At 42.0% G+C, this 15,215-nt stretch overlaps 1 protein-coding gene across 23 annotated transcripts in view; it reads right to left on the bottom strand.

Moving 5' to 3' along the window:
* Window positions 1-15,215, bottom strand: part of FOXP1 (forkhead box P1) — a 434,335-nt gene that overhangs the window by 73,885 nt on the left and 345,235 nt on the right. For 21 of the 23 annotated variants that reach the window (XM_064156227.1, XM_064156234.1, XM_064156228.1 and 18 more), the window contains 2 exons: window positions 4,756-4,893; window positions 3,580-3,669 (listed from right to left, as the gene is read on the bottom strand). In XM_064156227.1, the coding sequence (XP_064012297.1) occupies window positions 3,580-3,669; window positions 4,756-4,893 (228 nt within the window). The remainder of the gene's footprint in view (window positions 1-3,579; window positions 3,670-4,755; window positions 4,894-15,215) is intronic. The other 2 variants (XM_064156239.1, XM_064156247.1) reach the window with 1 other exon arrangement.

Raw genomic sequence — 15,215 nt, 5'->3', positions numbered from 1 at the left:
ATTCCTTTGCAACAGCTTGCTCAGACAGATCCAGTTGTTGTAACTATTTTGCAACGGCACCAGATGAACGCAAGCCTCAGCAACAGTTAAATATTCATTTTCTAAATATATATACACTTAATATACCTTTGTATGCATAATAAATGGTATTACATAAAAATCTAGCTCCAGCAAGCCGTGTCCTACCTATCTGTCACCCAAGTTATCATGGTTTGCTTGGAAAAAAAGCCTTTATATAAATTGACTGATGCCCATTTGATTGTCTTCTCAGTTATCCTAAGAAAAGCTCTTGAACACTCTCTACTTTGAAAAGCCAGGATATAAAAGTATACAAGGCCCATTGTCCAAGAAAGAATTTAAAAGCAAGACACGTTGCCAAACTGCGCTCCCCACCCAGTTACCAAACACAGGATACAAGGCAGTTTGTTTACTTCTCACAATTGAATGCATACAAAAAAGGTCTCCGCGCAGTCCTGTTGTCAGGTCAGTAGTCAGTGTTAAAATGCTGAAATATCCTGATAAAACTTGCATTTTTGATCCCCTCCCTAAAGCTTCTGTCAAAGGTCTGTTTTCCTTTCTTAGGTTACTCCCTACTGCCTAACATAAACTGTCACAACTGCCGGAGGACAAACGGTCCTGTTCGGGAAACAACCTGCTCTGCCCAGCAGCCAAATGGGATCCTTCTCTAGCTGTGAAGCCCCCCTTGCCTTGGGGAGCTGGGGGATGTGCTGGAGAAGAAGCGACTTTGTGGGTGCAGGGCTGAGATCTCACCCAGGCACGTCTTCCTCTTGGGCACCATGCAGTGCTCACTCTCTGCTGCACTGCACAGCCCACGAATAAAACCCACCAAGAACCTCGCTGGGGTGCATCTGTTATCCTGCTTGGGGGTCGGACCCCTTTTACCAGTGGGTCTGGGGACATTTGTTGTGTTTTAGTTCTTCCACGACACACAATAGGACAAGGCACTAACAAAACGTCTCGGGGGCTGCGGTACATGAATACACTTGTTCCATCTGTCAAGGTACAAACTTGGCCCTCGTTAGCAGGGCAGCCATCGGTCTCCATCAGGGCACTGCTCTCCATGTGACACGACCATCCCCATTTAGTAGAGGAGGGAGGGGAAAAAGAAATAATGATAAAAGATCAGCGCTCACATGCTAATTTAGCAAGAATAACCTCTTTAAGGCAGCAAAAACGGGGCTGAACAAACCTGCGGGATGAAATGCATCGCTGAAATGGGCCTTGACTAAAACCATCAGTAAAATTACCTCCCCCAAAACCCTAGAAAATGCTGAGAGGCTTGGGCCCCTTGTTCTCTTAACAGCTATGGTGTTAAAATGCTCTTCTTGAAACAGGAAGGAGTCCTTTCTTATTGTTGCTTTCGCTAGTGTAATATCAGAAGTGTGACCATAGTAAATCTGTGCGTTAGATATTGAAATGCCATCACATTGTCTAACTTCTCTTCTCGTCCTTTTTAACACAAAGTATTTTTTTCCTTTAAGCTCCAAGCCCTCATCTTTGTGTCTGAGATGCTCTCCTGTCTGACAACAGCAATTTAGAAGAGTTAACTTTTATCGTTCATTCTGCTGTGTAACTTTCCCCTTCAAATTTCTTTATCTGCCCTCTGAGCTCATCTGAACTTTCATGTTCTCCCAGCATGCAGGCTTGCATTCAAAACTATGTCTAATAGACCAAATAAGAGGTTAATAAGAAGTGGCAACAGAAAGAAAAAATACAATCCCTGGTAACTGATAAGAATGACAGTGGCAGCCCTTTATTGTTTGTCTTCAAATATAGAGTTAAAGATCTTTAAAAAACTAAATTTTGACGCCTTTGAAAAGAAAGAAGCACAAAATAACAACAGGGGGTTATTGCCTGCCAGCCACAGGGGAGAAGCTCCATAATTCTTATTCTCCCTTTTGAAGGCTGTTAGAAATCTGATTCAAAAAAGCAACAGCAGAAGGAGAAAGCCTCTTGAGGCTATCGCCATTTCCTGTGATCATGCATAATGCGTTTCAAAAGTGGGTTTTTACCAATTCTGTTGATCAATTGCACCTCCTTCATATTCCCTCTTTTTTCTGCTGTGTTTACATCTGATGTGACTCAATGACAAGCGCTGTCTGAGACTGTGAAACAGACCTGTCATGTTGATTTATGGGCGCATCAAACCACGACTTGTCCAAACTGAAGCTCGCAGTTCATTAATTAGAGAGTTGTGACTTTGAAGTCAGCTTTCAGACTGTGGTTTTTAACATTTGGCTTAATTTATATGCTCTTGAATGTGGATCTCTAAGGAAAAAACTGAAATTCCCTTCTTGTCTTTGAACTTCTTTTGACCGCACAATAATCATTTCTTTGTCCAGAGTGATGCCTGCATCCCAGAGTCATTAACGCGCATTGAACTGCCACTGATGAGTAAGCCCTACTGAATTAGAAAAACAGCCAGCAAAACAAAGCTGAGAGCATTCTGCACAGTGATATCTCACAATTACATGCCTTCCCTCCCTGTGCCATTTCCATTTTAATTACTGTTAGTCCTTTAGATTTACATTTTAGACACTTTTTAATCTGTTCCCTTTTTATTATAGTGGCGCCCGTAAGCGCGCTATGGTTAAGGTTGTGTCAGCGTTTCCATTATAAACCCCCCTGTTTTCAGGGGCTTGTAACTCAGCTGGAAAAATTCACTATGGGTTGAAACTTGGCACAGGTGGCACAATTTGCCAAAATTTGGAGGGGGCAGTACCACTTGCCAAGTGACACGCAAGTGCTGCTATTGCAGGACATCACACAGCATCTCGTGCCAAGAAGCGGCTCTCTAGGATCGACCCAAGGCAGCACTGATGTCAGATTAAACATCAAAGTCTCACACTCCTTGTGACTACAGAGGTGAACTCACTGCCTCGTGTAACTGCAGCAAAATGAAATTCAAGCACACCAAAATCAACAAGAAAAGTTTAGTGTCTTGAAAGGAAAGCGTACTTAAGGGATGGGCAGAAACCATCCTGGCCTGGCCTGTTCGCGCCACAGACTGTGACGACATCAGAGCGAGGTCTCCAGCCACCACACCGTGAACAGGCAGCATTCTCACACTACCTCTGCCTCTCAGACCTTGCTTCTTGGTGTCACCACAGATGCTGCCCCTCCTGCTAAGTCCATGCTGTGAAGCACATAAAATCAGAAACTCTCTGGTTGGCAACTACAAGCCCAAACTCAACATCTCTTGGCATTTTGCCTTAAGAGAAGCCAGCACTGTATCTGGGCCTGCTGCCTTGCCCCCTCCCCTTTATAACATAACTAACTTCCACAAGCACTCTCCCAAGATACAACTCTAGATGCTTGCGCCAGTACTCATACCAAACATCCAGGCATGGTCCTCTGCCATAAAATATATGGCAGCAAGCAAATGGAAAGCGCAGGAAAACACAGGCAAAAACAGGACAATAACTCTCAATCTGAAAGCTGAGGCCCGATAGAGTCAGTTCAGTTGTGCAATCATTTATAAGATGAATGACAGTTTAATAGCCACTAGACAGTCCCCAGGGGTCTGTGGTTTGAAAGTAAAATGGGTATTGTCTGTACCTCTTTAGGCTGTTTTCCAGCATGTTGTTGCTGTAAAAGTTGAAGCTGCAACTGTTCCTGTTGTTTCTTATAAAACTCTTGAAGCTGCTGCTACAAAGAAAAGGAAAGATGGTAAGTCACAAAGTAGAGAGCCAATTCAGTGTCCCTTTTGGTGTAACACACAAACTGTGATTTGAAAAATAGCATCCTTTTATCTGTAATGGCCTGACCTTTAGTTTGAAACTCAACAATAAATTCAGTGCACACTGACTATTCTTGGCATTATCGTTTGAAAAGTAATCTCCAAAATGAACTGATGAAAAACATACCATTTTCTACACAAACTAATTAAAATAAGGCAAGGAATGACCTTTGATTGTAACAACAAAGCCAGAATGCCCTTGCTGAGAGAGCCTGGCGAATCTCTGTTGTGAAATGCACATGCTTTCTAAATGATAGGGTTTGACTGTATTAAGTGTTGTCCAACACATGCACAGACATCCTGGGAAACACCCTCCTCCTCCCTGCTCCCCAGATGTGCACTGTGCCGGCAGCGCTCCGGCATGGGCAGGAGAGAGCACGCCAGGTCAGGCTGGCATGGATGCTGGCAACTCCCCAGGATTTGTGAGCCCCCAGTGTGCTGTACCCCCATGTTAATGGGGCCTTGGGGCTTGGTGGTGGCCAAGTTTCAGCTGAAAAAAAAGACCAAGGGCTGTGAGAAACACTGACACACCACCGCAAAGCATACGTTGGCTGAAGTCAAACAGATAAAGCCTCGCAAACCTCTTTGCTTTTATTGTCACCGTTTCCATAGTCCTTTACGCTCCCAGATGGACAAAACAGTCTAAACTGGGAAGCACTGCCCTGCTACCTTGTTTATTCCAACTGGTCAGGGCACACCATGATTTCTGCAGGATGGAGGCAAAAGCAACAGGGACATCTGCCGAAGTCCTGACACTTAACTATGCATCTGTATTATTTAGCTGATCTTGGAAACACTCCTAGCACTGCTCCCTGGATTTGTTTCCAGTAGCTATTTCTAGAATTAAAAACAAAAGAGCAGTCAGCTCATCTCAGAGCACAGCTGCTCCAAAGCTCAGACCCAAGATGTGGGTAGCTTCTTTCACCAGAATTTTGGGAGGTGAAGCCCTCTGTGATCTACAGGAGCCACTAAGCAGCTGTTAAGGAAACAATTACCTGTTGAAGCATGAGTGCCTGCTGCTGTTGGAGCAGGACTTGGAGTTGCTGGGGAGTTAGCACTTGTTGCTGGAGGATCTGCTGCATTTGCTGGGGAGTGATCACTTGAGGTGTCATCATAGCCACCGACACTGGAACCTGAAGCATGAGAGAGAACCAAGAGGGGGTCAGAGCGCACTACTGCAGCCCCAATATGCCGCCCACCATCCCTACACCCGGCATTAAGGGTGCCTCAGGACAGAGTGTCCTCATAGCCCACCTCACAGAGGTACCAACCACATTTTCCTGGAGACTCAGCTGCCCTAGTGCAAAACACCCCTGGCAAGGGGAATCCTTTAAAGCACGTGGTATGCAAAACCCTGCTAAGATTTATTTATTGACTTGTACCAGAAACTGTCAACTGTGTCCTTTCCCCCCCCAAAAAGCCCTTGCCTTCTGCAGAGAAATCCAACAGCCAAGTATCCTGCGCTGATGGGATCTAGACCCTATTACCACAGGTTTTTAAGGAAATTGAAGGAAGGCTCAGTGATGTGAATAACAGCTCTAGACTCCCATGCAATTTTAACAGCGAGGCCCTACCACGATGTCTTTACTATTCCATATTCACCCAGCATACAGATGTCTTCAATTCTTTCATATTATGTGAGATACCATTAAAAGCCGCTTTCCATGACATTTCAGTGACAAACAGCTTCAGTGATGAACTTGATAGCATTTCATATTTGCAACTGTTAACACGTTTCTGCACGGGCATCTTTGCAAGGAACCTGTACACTGTATCTGAAAGGATGATGTCTTGTTCAGATAAAACACTGACATTAAAATGACAGGCTGTCTTGGCCAAGGTTACACAAATTGTATTCAAGCGGATACCTAATGACAATGCTATGAATTCTGCAAGCTTTCTAGAATGTAATTTAGCTATTCAAAATAATCACTGCACTTGTGTTTAATTTGCAGACTACATGAGAACCATTTTGTCAGTCCTAGTAATGCAAGAAGACTATTTCCCTAGAAACCCACCCCTCTACCCTCCACCCCAAAAAAGGAAAAGAAAAGGAGGAAGGAAAAAAAACCAACAACAAAAATCAAACCAACAACTAACAATATAGGAAAAGACAAAACCCATATGAGTTTTAACAGTAATATTTAAGCACCTTATTCTTCTATAGTTTCAAATCAAATACATGACAGCACAAAACTAAAAGCAGTAAAGGATATACTTTGCTAAAAAGGATCTCCTGTCATCTCATGTATTACAATAAAAGGTAATAATATGTTTAGCACTTTTTCCATGCACCACTTTTTAAAGAATCAGCAGACAATAGCTGATCAGAAGATAAAGGAGTTAAAAAAATTACAATCTCCCGGTGTAGTAGTAAGCAAGAGAGAAATGCAGTATTAATTTTATGTAACATAATGTCTTAATATGCAGTTTATCTTGACTTTTTCACATGATTTGTCCTGTCATTTGCATAGCAAGCTCTCATTCCTAATTTCACAGTCATTATGCACTGATGTCCTGATTTCTCAGCATCACTAATTTTGATGAACTAAAAATGGTTCCTGAAGGTCAGAGGCATGTACTCTGCACATCTTCCAGTGTTGTTGTGTACATGTCGTGTGCCAGGGAGAGACGCTGCCTTGAACACATTTGTCTGAGCAAAGCCCAGCAAAGGCTCAGGCTCTCCTGACATCCCATTAACGTGAGCTCAAGGAGGTCCTCGGTGCACTCACGGCACCACCATACCTTCCCACACAGCTAATGTGGGCCAGACCAGTGCGAGCACAGGCAAATGGAGATTTAATTATGGGTCAAACATCAGTCACACTTGAGCCAGTGGTTGGTCTCCCACAGCCAATTTCACATGGCCATACCTATGGGAAAGGCATCAACCAGCCACTGTGCTACCAGCTTGCCATATAGGACCAGCTCCAAGGACAAGGAGTCATCAGGATGGGCAACCTCACTAATTCAGAGTGTCTTAATCATGCAGTTTTCAACCAACTTTTCTGGGAGTAGAAGATTATTTAATTAAATACTGCTGTCACTGTCTTCTCCCCAAAGCGTGACTCACCCTCATTATTCTCATCCCCAGAGAAGTTTACTTTACCCTCAGGTTTGTACTACCTTTCATTGAAGTTGGACTGAGCAAACAGAAGAGGAAGCATGTTTAAGTATGTTTTCTGTGCCCTTCTTGGAAGATAGACAACACAAACACTCTTCAGTCAGATTTATGACGACAAGCAGGGATACAGACAGGAATAGGGTGGGGTGCTGTAAACCCTACACATCGGTGATTAATACGAAGGGCTGCATTCTGCCGTCAGCTATGCAGAGACAACTCCCGTTCACTTCCATGGCTTTTTTGCATGTTTATCTTGGGATAAATCTAGGGATTTGGCCCTACCTTTGAAAACTGGCCATGTACCTTGCGGGGAAGAATCTCCTAGCTGTACAGTGTTTGCTAGAACAGCAGCACTATCCCAGCAAGGAAAAAAATGGGGTTTTTTTACGTATCTATATCTATCTATCTATATATATCTAGCACTACAGGTTTGCATTGACCCACTCAACTTCGCTGTACCATCTGAAACCACATTTTCACACCACACCTGTGCCTTTCAAGAGGGTCCTACCTTCCATTTATAAACACGTCCAACGGCCACGTTTAGACGAAGTTTGTGCTTCAACTCATCACGAAAGCAACTTACAGAAACCTTTTACAAACAAGAATCAAATGAATCAGAAGCTACCGCGTTAAAAATGAGATGCGCGGCCCAGACCAAGCGTGGGCATACGTAGGGTTTGAGGACTTTAAATAGTTAAGAATGATGGCCTATATATCCACTCTCTTAACTCCCAACGTCCAACTTTTTCATGTAGCTAGTCCCTGGTAATACTAGGAATCAAAGGGCATGCAGCACCAGCAATAGGCTATTATAGCCCACACTTTATTACCCATTACTACCGAGGTCATTAGCGGTAAGAGTGATTGTACCGGTCTTAACCTATTGATCATTGTAACTACTATCATTTAATCCCGTGTTGAATGTCTGGAAAGCTGCTAAAGGCACACAAGAGAGAGTGCTTTAGCGATGAGAAATATAGCCAAAGCTTGGAAATTACACTTTGATTCATAAAATCTAGCCAGTGGTTTAAATCAATAGTATTTAAAACAGTCATGTAAGTTCTTAACTACAGCTCTCTAATATTTATGGGTCCCTTTTTGAGTGTATTCAGTCAAAACTAAACTTTGTTTTAGATACTGTGCAATAGACTTTACATTACATTAGATTTTAAAAAAAATACTTATTTCTGATATTTTGCCTGATAGTAAATGAAACCTAAACCGAGGGCTATAAATTGATTTTAGATTTCTATCTCTCAGATGTCATCTTAACTGTGTTGCCAAAAAAAAATAAAAATTAAAAGAATTAAGAAAAAACTAAAAACCAACTTTAAAAATGGCTTAACTGTTTAAGTACATGAAAATGAGTGTGTTTTATGAGTTAACAATGAATCACAAAAGGCAGTTTATGAAGAACTAAAATAATTCTGTCTTACTGCCTTCAGGGAGTTGAAGTTCAAATTAAACTACTGGCAGCTATATTTAAAGAACACTAAGTTAGCATGCAGAGCAGAAATCAATCTTCTTTTTTTTAAAGTTGTTTATTTCTATTTTCCACATGAAACACGATTGTTGTTATTGATATGATTAATGAACTACTTTTTAGTATTGTTGACTGATAACAATAGGGTGTGGTAGATACCCAGCTGCATGTAAAGCTGGCAGCAAAGGTAAAAATACAGCTGCAATTCGGCTTTCAGAGCTGTGCTAGTATAGACCTGCTGACATGCTAATGCCATCAACGGCAAAAAATGTCTTTAATACTCACAATTGTTTTCAGACACCACTTCTCCTAGGGTTTTGCCTGCTGTTACTCTGCATCCCCCACAGCCCTCCCGTCCTCCACAGCTTCCCCCAATTTCCAGCCCTACAAAGGTGTCTTGTTTTGGCCAGACTGACCGAGGCAAACTTCCACAAACTCAGGCCAAGTTCACCTTTAACTTCACAACGGAGTAACCGCAGGGATGCATTTGTCACTCCTCCCTACAACCCAGACAAGGGTCATGGGGATGAAAATGATTTAGTCCTATTTAATCATCTCCATTCCTCCATTTTCAGTGATATTAATATAATTAAATACTAGCTAAATAATTTCAAGCAGTTTAATCTTGTATGAAGTGGGGGGGAAAAAAGAATGCCATTTTCACACGGCGTGCCTTCAGTACTGGATACGGTTGTGGTCCTGTTAACTGTTAGCAGACATGCATGGAGGATGGGGAAGATTTCCTCAATTCATAAAGAATAACTCTGCCAGAAAATCCTTTTCTCTTGCAATCTATGTTCAAACTTGATTTCAGTAAGACCTCATACCAGGCACCTTGGATTTCCAAACAGCAATCCTTTCGCTTCCAGATTTTGTGATAAAAGTTAAACAGAGCAAAACACAGGCAAACACCAAGAAAGCAAGTCGCTGAGGAACGGTTAGAAATACTGGGCTACAAATAAAAATAGACACACCTAGGTAAAAACAAACAATTAACTCCAGCTGTCTTATTAGAAAGCTGTTACGTGCAATACATTTGAAACGTAACAGCACCAAAAAAAAATCTCAGCCGAAACAACGCAGAATAGCTTTGCTCATGCCACAGGAGAAGATAAACCACTGATACCCTGGCAAAGAGAGAAGCACGATGCCACAAGCCAGAGCACAGCCCAGCAAAATCAGAAGTGCTGAAGGCAGGACCTGCTTCCATCCCGAGACTAAAACATTTCCGACATAGTATCTCACCCTCCAACGTAACAACAAAAAACCGCCGCTGCTAGAGTTATTCAGGCAGAAACTGCAGTGCTGTTCCATTATGCAAAATGGAACCTCACTTTTAGACTTAGTTATTCTGCCTTAACACAGTACAACACATCAAGACAGGTAATGTTTATTATATTAATGTAAAATCAGCTAAGTAGTCCCTCATTAGCATAACTGTTCTCTCCATAACAATACAACTCCCCATTAGAAGATGGGGTGGTGGGTGGGGGGGAAATCCCTCTTTAAAATTAAATTAGCATTTTATTATTATAAAGTTGTTTATTATATTTTATCGAGAGGGAAGATCTCCCTCTGACCCACGGAAGGCAGCACGATGGGGCCATGCTGACATTCCCCGGCATGCCAGGCTATCTATCTGCTGTCTTCTGTATTCTCTTCTAGCTGAGGAAAAATGGGAGTATTTTCCTATTTGTTTACAGAATGAAACATCTGATCTTATCTGCCACTTCTCATGCATACCAGGTTTCTCACTAAGTGCCAGGATAATTGTTTCTGCTATAATAAATACCCATTTAATTTGCATAAAAATATAAAGTTTACATAAATTAAATCCTTTCTACATCTAACATTTGTCAAATAGAGACTAAACCGAAACACACACACACACACACACCACCAAATACTCATTTAATAAGCCGAGTGAGATTTCAGCCTCAAGATGATCACCATCATTTTCCACATTTTAAAAAGTTAACCACTTTTGTCTCCTGCTCCAGCATGAAAGGAAAAATTCTAACCTGCTGTACACGGTTCTGAACCAGTGGTGATATTTTATAATGGTTCAGTTCACAAACAATAAAACAATAGTCATTTTTAAATCCTTTTTTTTTTTTTGCCTAGAGTTTATGAAAGGAAATGTCAGATCAACGTATTCTGCCCAAAAAGCCTCAAATAAACCAAAAGCAATCCTGCTAAGAAACATCCAAAATACCCCTAAAGCCCTTGAAAACCCCTTGAAAACCTCTCCCTCCCCAATACCCTTAATACACTGAGAATGATCATCATGTCAGACACCTTACATTTGTGTATTAATTCATTAATACATTAAGGAGAGCTTAATTAAATAATAAAAGACCGTGATTGAGCCGGCAACATTTAATATGCCTAGAATTTCATCTGAGCAAAAAGGAAGTGTTATACAGAGGGCTTTGACTGCCTTTCCCCCCCACCCTCCCCGCAACTCCCAACAGAATTTCCAGGGAAGGTTCAACCCTCTCTCCGCTCCCTATTTTCTCCTGCAAGAGCCAAACCCATAGCCACCTGCCCTTCAAACTTGGGGCATTTCAGAAGACACATATCGTCCTGGCCAGCTGAAAAAAAAACCCAACCAACCAGTGAGCTCTTGAGAAGTAATCCACCTGGTTAAATCCTGCTGTTTACTTCCCATACAAAACTGAGCTCTGCTTATACACTCAGCTGGGCTTTGCCACTCTGGTTGCAAGCGTAGCCTTTATAACAGTTGTAAACTTTATTTGCTTAAAATGTGCAGTTTTTCACACCTATGGCAGACACCTACAGCTGAACATCACAGCTAAGTACAACGGTGCAAATTAGATTCTAATGAGAAAACATCAGTTGCTTCTTTGACAATCTTGCCATTCACTGATTTACTTCTAATGAAGACACACTCCAACCGGCAAGCTCGCCGTGTTAAAGGTCAAAGCACGTTCAAAAACACGCCTGGCAAAATCAAGGCAAATGGGAAACCCGTAAAGCAACCTCCTCATAAAGTGGCGTGGCAATTAGAGTAATTGTGCAAAAAAGCCATCTTCTGTAAGAAAAAGTAAAAGAAATTAAGCTGCCACTACTGTAACAGGTTAGATGAAAATCAAAATTTAATGTATTCTCCCTTGTGTCATCTTGTTTTGTCAAGACATCAAATAGAATTGGAAAGTACAAAATAACAAGCCCTTGAGAAATCACAGAAGCCGACCTTTTTGATGTTGTTGGTTTACCTTGTTCTCAGTTATTTGAACAATGATGTTTCAGATTTAAGGGCAAGATAAAGCTTAAAAATTAAAACCCGTTGTCAGTTTGGGGAGGAGGAGGTGTTGTCCCTCCCAAATAACCGAGCATCTTACCTAATCAATGAAGGCAAATCCGTCCAAAACTAGCGCACGGAACAATTAGCAATTCCACTTATTGGTTCAATATTCAGTCTGGGGTTTCCTAACATTTACTCGACTTCAGCACAAACTACAGATCCTCCTGTTAGCAGAGGAAAGTCTGCTGGAAAGGCTAAAAAGAAAAACTAGAAATAAAAAAAAACTGGGGAAGAGATATTCGCCAGTGCTGCTTCTCTTCCCAGTCTCTACACGGCCACTTTAGATCTGCGGATGACCACATGAGGTTATTTTTTTTTTCCTCTTTCCTTGTAACTGGAAAGCAAAGCTGAGCAAGTAAGCACCTTATAAAAACAAAACAGTACAGGACATTTTAACTCAACTACAGCAAAGTAGTTTCCAGTAATCAAGTTCTGCTTTCAATAAAACAAACAAACTGCTTAAATCCAGCCAAGCCTTTCACCAAACAATAACAAATTTAGCTGATGGTGTCAGGACTTTCCCACAATCTAGTTTTGCAGGTGTTGATAAAACTACCCCCGCTACCACTTTTCCCCAACAAAGAGGGGAGAAAACAACATCAGCAAGTTGTCTTGCTATTGGGAAACGTTTTCATAAAGTAAATATAAGCACTGTGTCCTTACAGTTTAGATTTGTCTACAGCAGCTCTAACCCAACTGAAAATACAGCTCACGAAAGCACAGGAGCTTTGCAACTTTTGAATGCAAAAATCCTTCTTCCCTTACCTTTCCTTCTGCTGCCCAGGGCATGCAACCACAAATACAGAGAGCAAAGTGCTTCACACTGGAACAGTAATTTGCTTCAGTGTTTTAAAACCAACATGATTCTCAAGCAACAACAGCACTTGAGCACTGCCAGGTTAAAACGCTGTGCAAGGCATTGCTCTGACTATCCTACATCCCTTTCGGTGCCTAAAATTCCCCTTTAGCCTTCTCCACACAACTGTTGAAACCCTCTTCTTCCTTGCGCACAACTAAAACCAACTCAACTGGTGCAGACGTCAAAGCCCACTGTCCATTAGTGCAATAATCCATCTGTGACCCATTACAACCCAGGGGCGACACGGTACTACTCCACAGTGCTGTCTGATAACTATTTATGTCCCAGCATAAATTTCAGCATGGGGCTAAGAGTCACACTTCTAAAACATGTTGAGGGCTCATCCAGCTGTAGAAGAATGAAAGGCACCCACACCTTCCTATGAGCAGCCAGAGCCCCTGAAAGCCAGTGCTGGGAATTCATTTCTTCCCTGTCAATTCCATTATATTTATGACTTCTCTTTCGTTCAGCTGAGTGACTGGTCAGAGCATGTCTCGGAGCTTCTGGGGGTTTTGGAAAGCAAAAATAACACTGCTTTAAAAAGGGAGGGCACAATGGTAGAGCACAGTAAAGTGTATGTTAAACAAGACCAAAAAAAAACACACCAACTGTAGCAAACAAAAAAAAATTTCAAAGCAGCCCTTCCTATCATAAGCTTTCTGATGATTTATGGTTTACCAACTCAGCAAGGTTACGCAACACTGCATGCCTTTAGATGCATTATTTGAGTCAGTTGAGATTTAATTAAGATCACAGCCTCCAAAATCCCTGTCAAATGAAAATTCACAGAAGACAATACACTATATATCCTCATGCAGATAGTCTCCATTCCATGCTCTGGAATAACATAAGTTAATCCTCATTTCTATGGTGGCAGACAAAAGTTCACTAATTTTGTTTTCTTTTGACACTTGTGTTATTTTCTGTTTTATGTCATGAGATCATTCCCTTTTGAGAAGGGGAGGGGAGCTGATATAGGGGGAGAAGAGGGAGAGCAATATGTCTGAATATGGCAGCAGATGTATTTTGACATTCTCACAGCTCTGCCGTGATGTCATCAAGTTTTCATATAATTAACCCCTGCCAGTAAGAGCATCATTTCGTGACATCTGTCCACTGGGAACAGGAAGAAGGAATGGGGGACAAAACACAAAAATCTTGCTCTCAGGCTAAAACCCAAATCAAACAAAATTAAATTAAGGCTACAAAACAGAATTCACATCCTCCGTATCAGCAACTGGCTTCTCCCAATTCATTATCTGCCCCAGCTGCCTCCTCACCTCAGCGGTGCTCTCAAACCACACGCCCAGCTCATCGCTAATGTCTTCTCCTGATGGTCCTGGCGCAGGAGGAAGCCCTTCTGTAGACGATCCAACTCCTCTATATGCTACACATGAGCAAGTTAAAATGGTATTTCTTAGAGGGAAATTGCTAGAACTTTACCTCATTCTGGGGTATTTCTGTTTGCGTTATCTTAATATCTGCTTGCTTATCTCACGGTTTAGAAATGACAGGTGCTAGCGGTCTTTTGTTTGACAGGCCACTACACAAATAACTGTCTTGCTTGAAAGGGCTAATGCACTACTAATGAACAATAAATCAACTTTGATTATAAAGTGTCAGACCAATCAGTTTGCAGTTCAGCTCTGTCGCAGCCTAGGCCAAGGCAGCTACTCAGTGTAGGCAGGATTTAGGTTTCATCTCTGCAGCCTTATCAATGAAAATTTTTGGACGTAGTCACAGGAGATCACTGAAAGCCCTCTGACAGTAGTGTCTGCTTGTAGAGACTTCCTAGCTGCTACTGCAATAAACACACGATCAACAAAAACCATTCCTCAAGCACACGCTAAGGACACACTCACATCTAAACACCTTTTACCTGTGACTTTTAAAAGAGCTAGAAGCAAACGGTGACCTTTTAACTTAAGGATGTGTATGATGGCTGAAAGCTCTGCATAATAAATACACTTAAGAGGGGGCTGACCAGCAAATACTCATCTAGCAGGTAGTGCTTGATGGTTTGGAGGGGGAGGTGGGGGGAGCTGGGAAAGGGACAGACTCCTCTCCTGTTCTGGTTATTGCACATGACCAAGTCCTTCCAGGATTTGGCCCGGGAGCATCAGGCAGGAAAATAAGCTCTGAACCAAATGAAAAAGACTTTTAACATTTCAGTTTATTTATAGAAAGATGAACTAGCCTGCATAACTCACTTCTTACTAGAAACAAACTTCAACCACCTCTTGCAGCTAGCAGTTCAACATTCATCGCTAGAATAAATCCAACCATTTCGTTGTCATAAACAGATCTTAGTCACCCCGAATGATTCATGTTTCCTGACACCAAACTTGTTTTTATTTAAAAACATAAAATGGTTGTGCTTCAAATGCCGGCACACGACTGCGGTGGCTCTTCCCCAACTCCAGCACAAGTGGAAACCCCCAGTGCTTTGCAAACCAAGCTGGCTTTGAAAGAGTTAATTCCAAAGAGGAAGAGTGTATATGCACTTTGCTCTAAACTTACCACCCACTTCCGAAGGGTTCCCTCCTCCCCACCACCCTCGCAAAACCATCTCCTCTGCTCTGAAGGGCTGGCTCGCAGGGTTGACACTTCACTCGGCTACGGTTAGATCCCGTTAAATTTATTTCACCGGGGTTCACA

The sequence above is a fragment of the Pogoniulus pusillus genome, chromosome 16, assembly GCF_015220805.1.
Source record: "Pogoniulus pusillus isolate bPogPus1 chromosome 16, bPogPus1.pri, whole genome shotgun sequence".
Classification (NCBI taxonomy): Eukaryota; Metazoa; Chordata; class Aves; order Piciformes; family Lybiidae; genus Pogoniulus; species Pogoniulus pusillus.
Note: the sequence above shows the minus strand (reverse complement) of the source record. Positions and strands in the feature narration are given on the sequence as shown.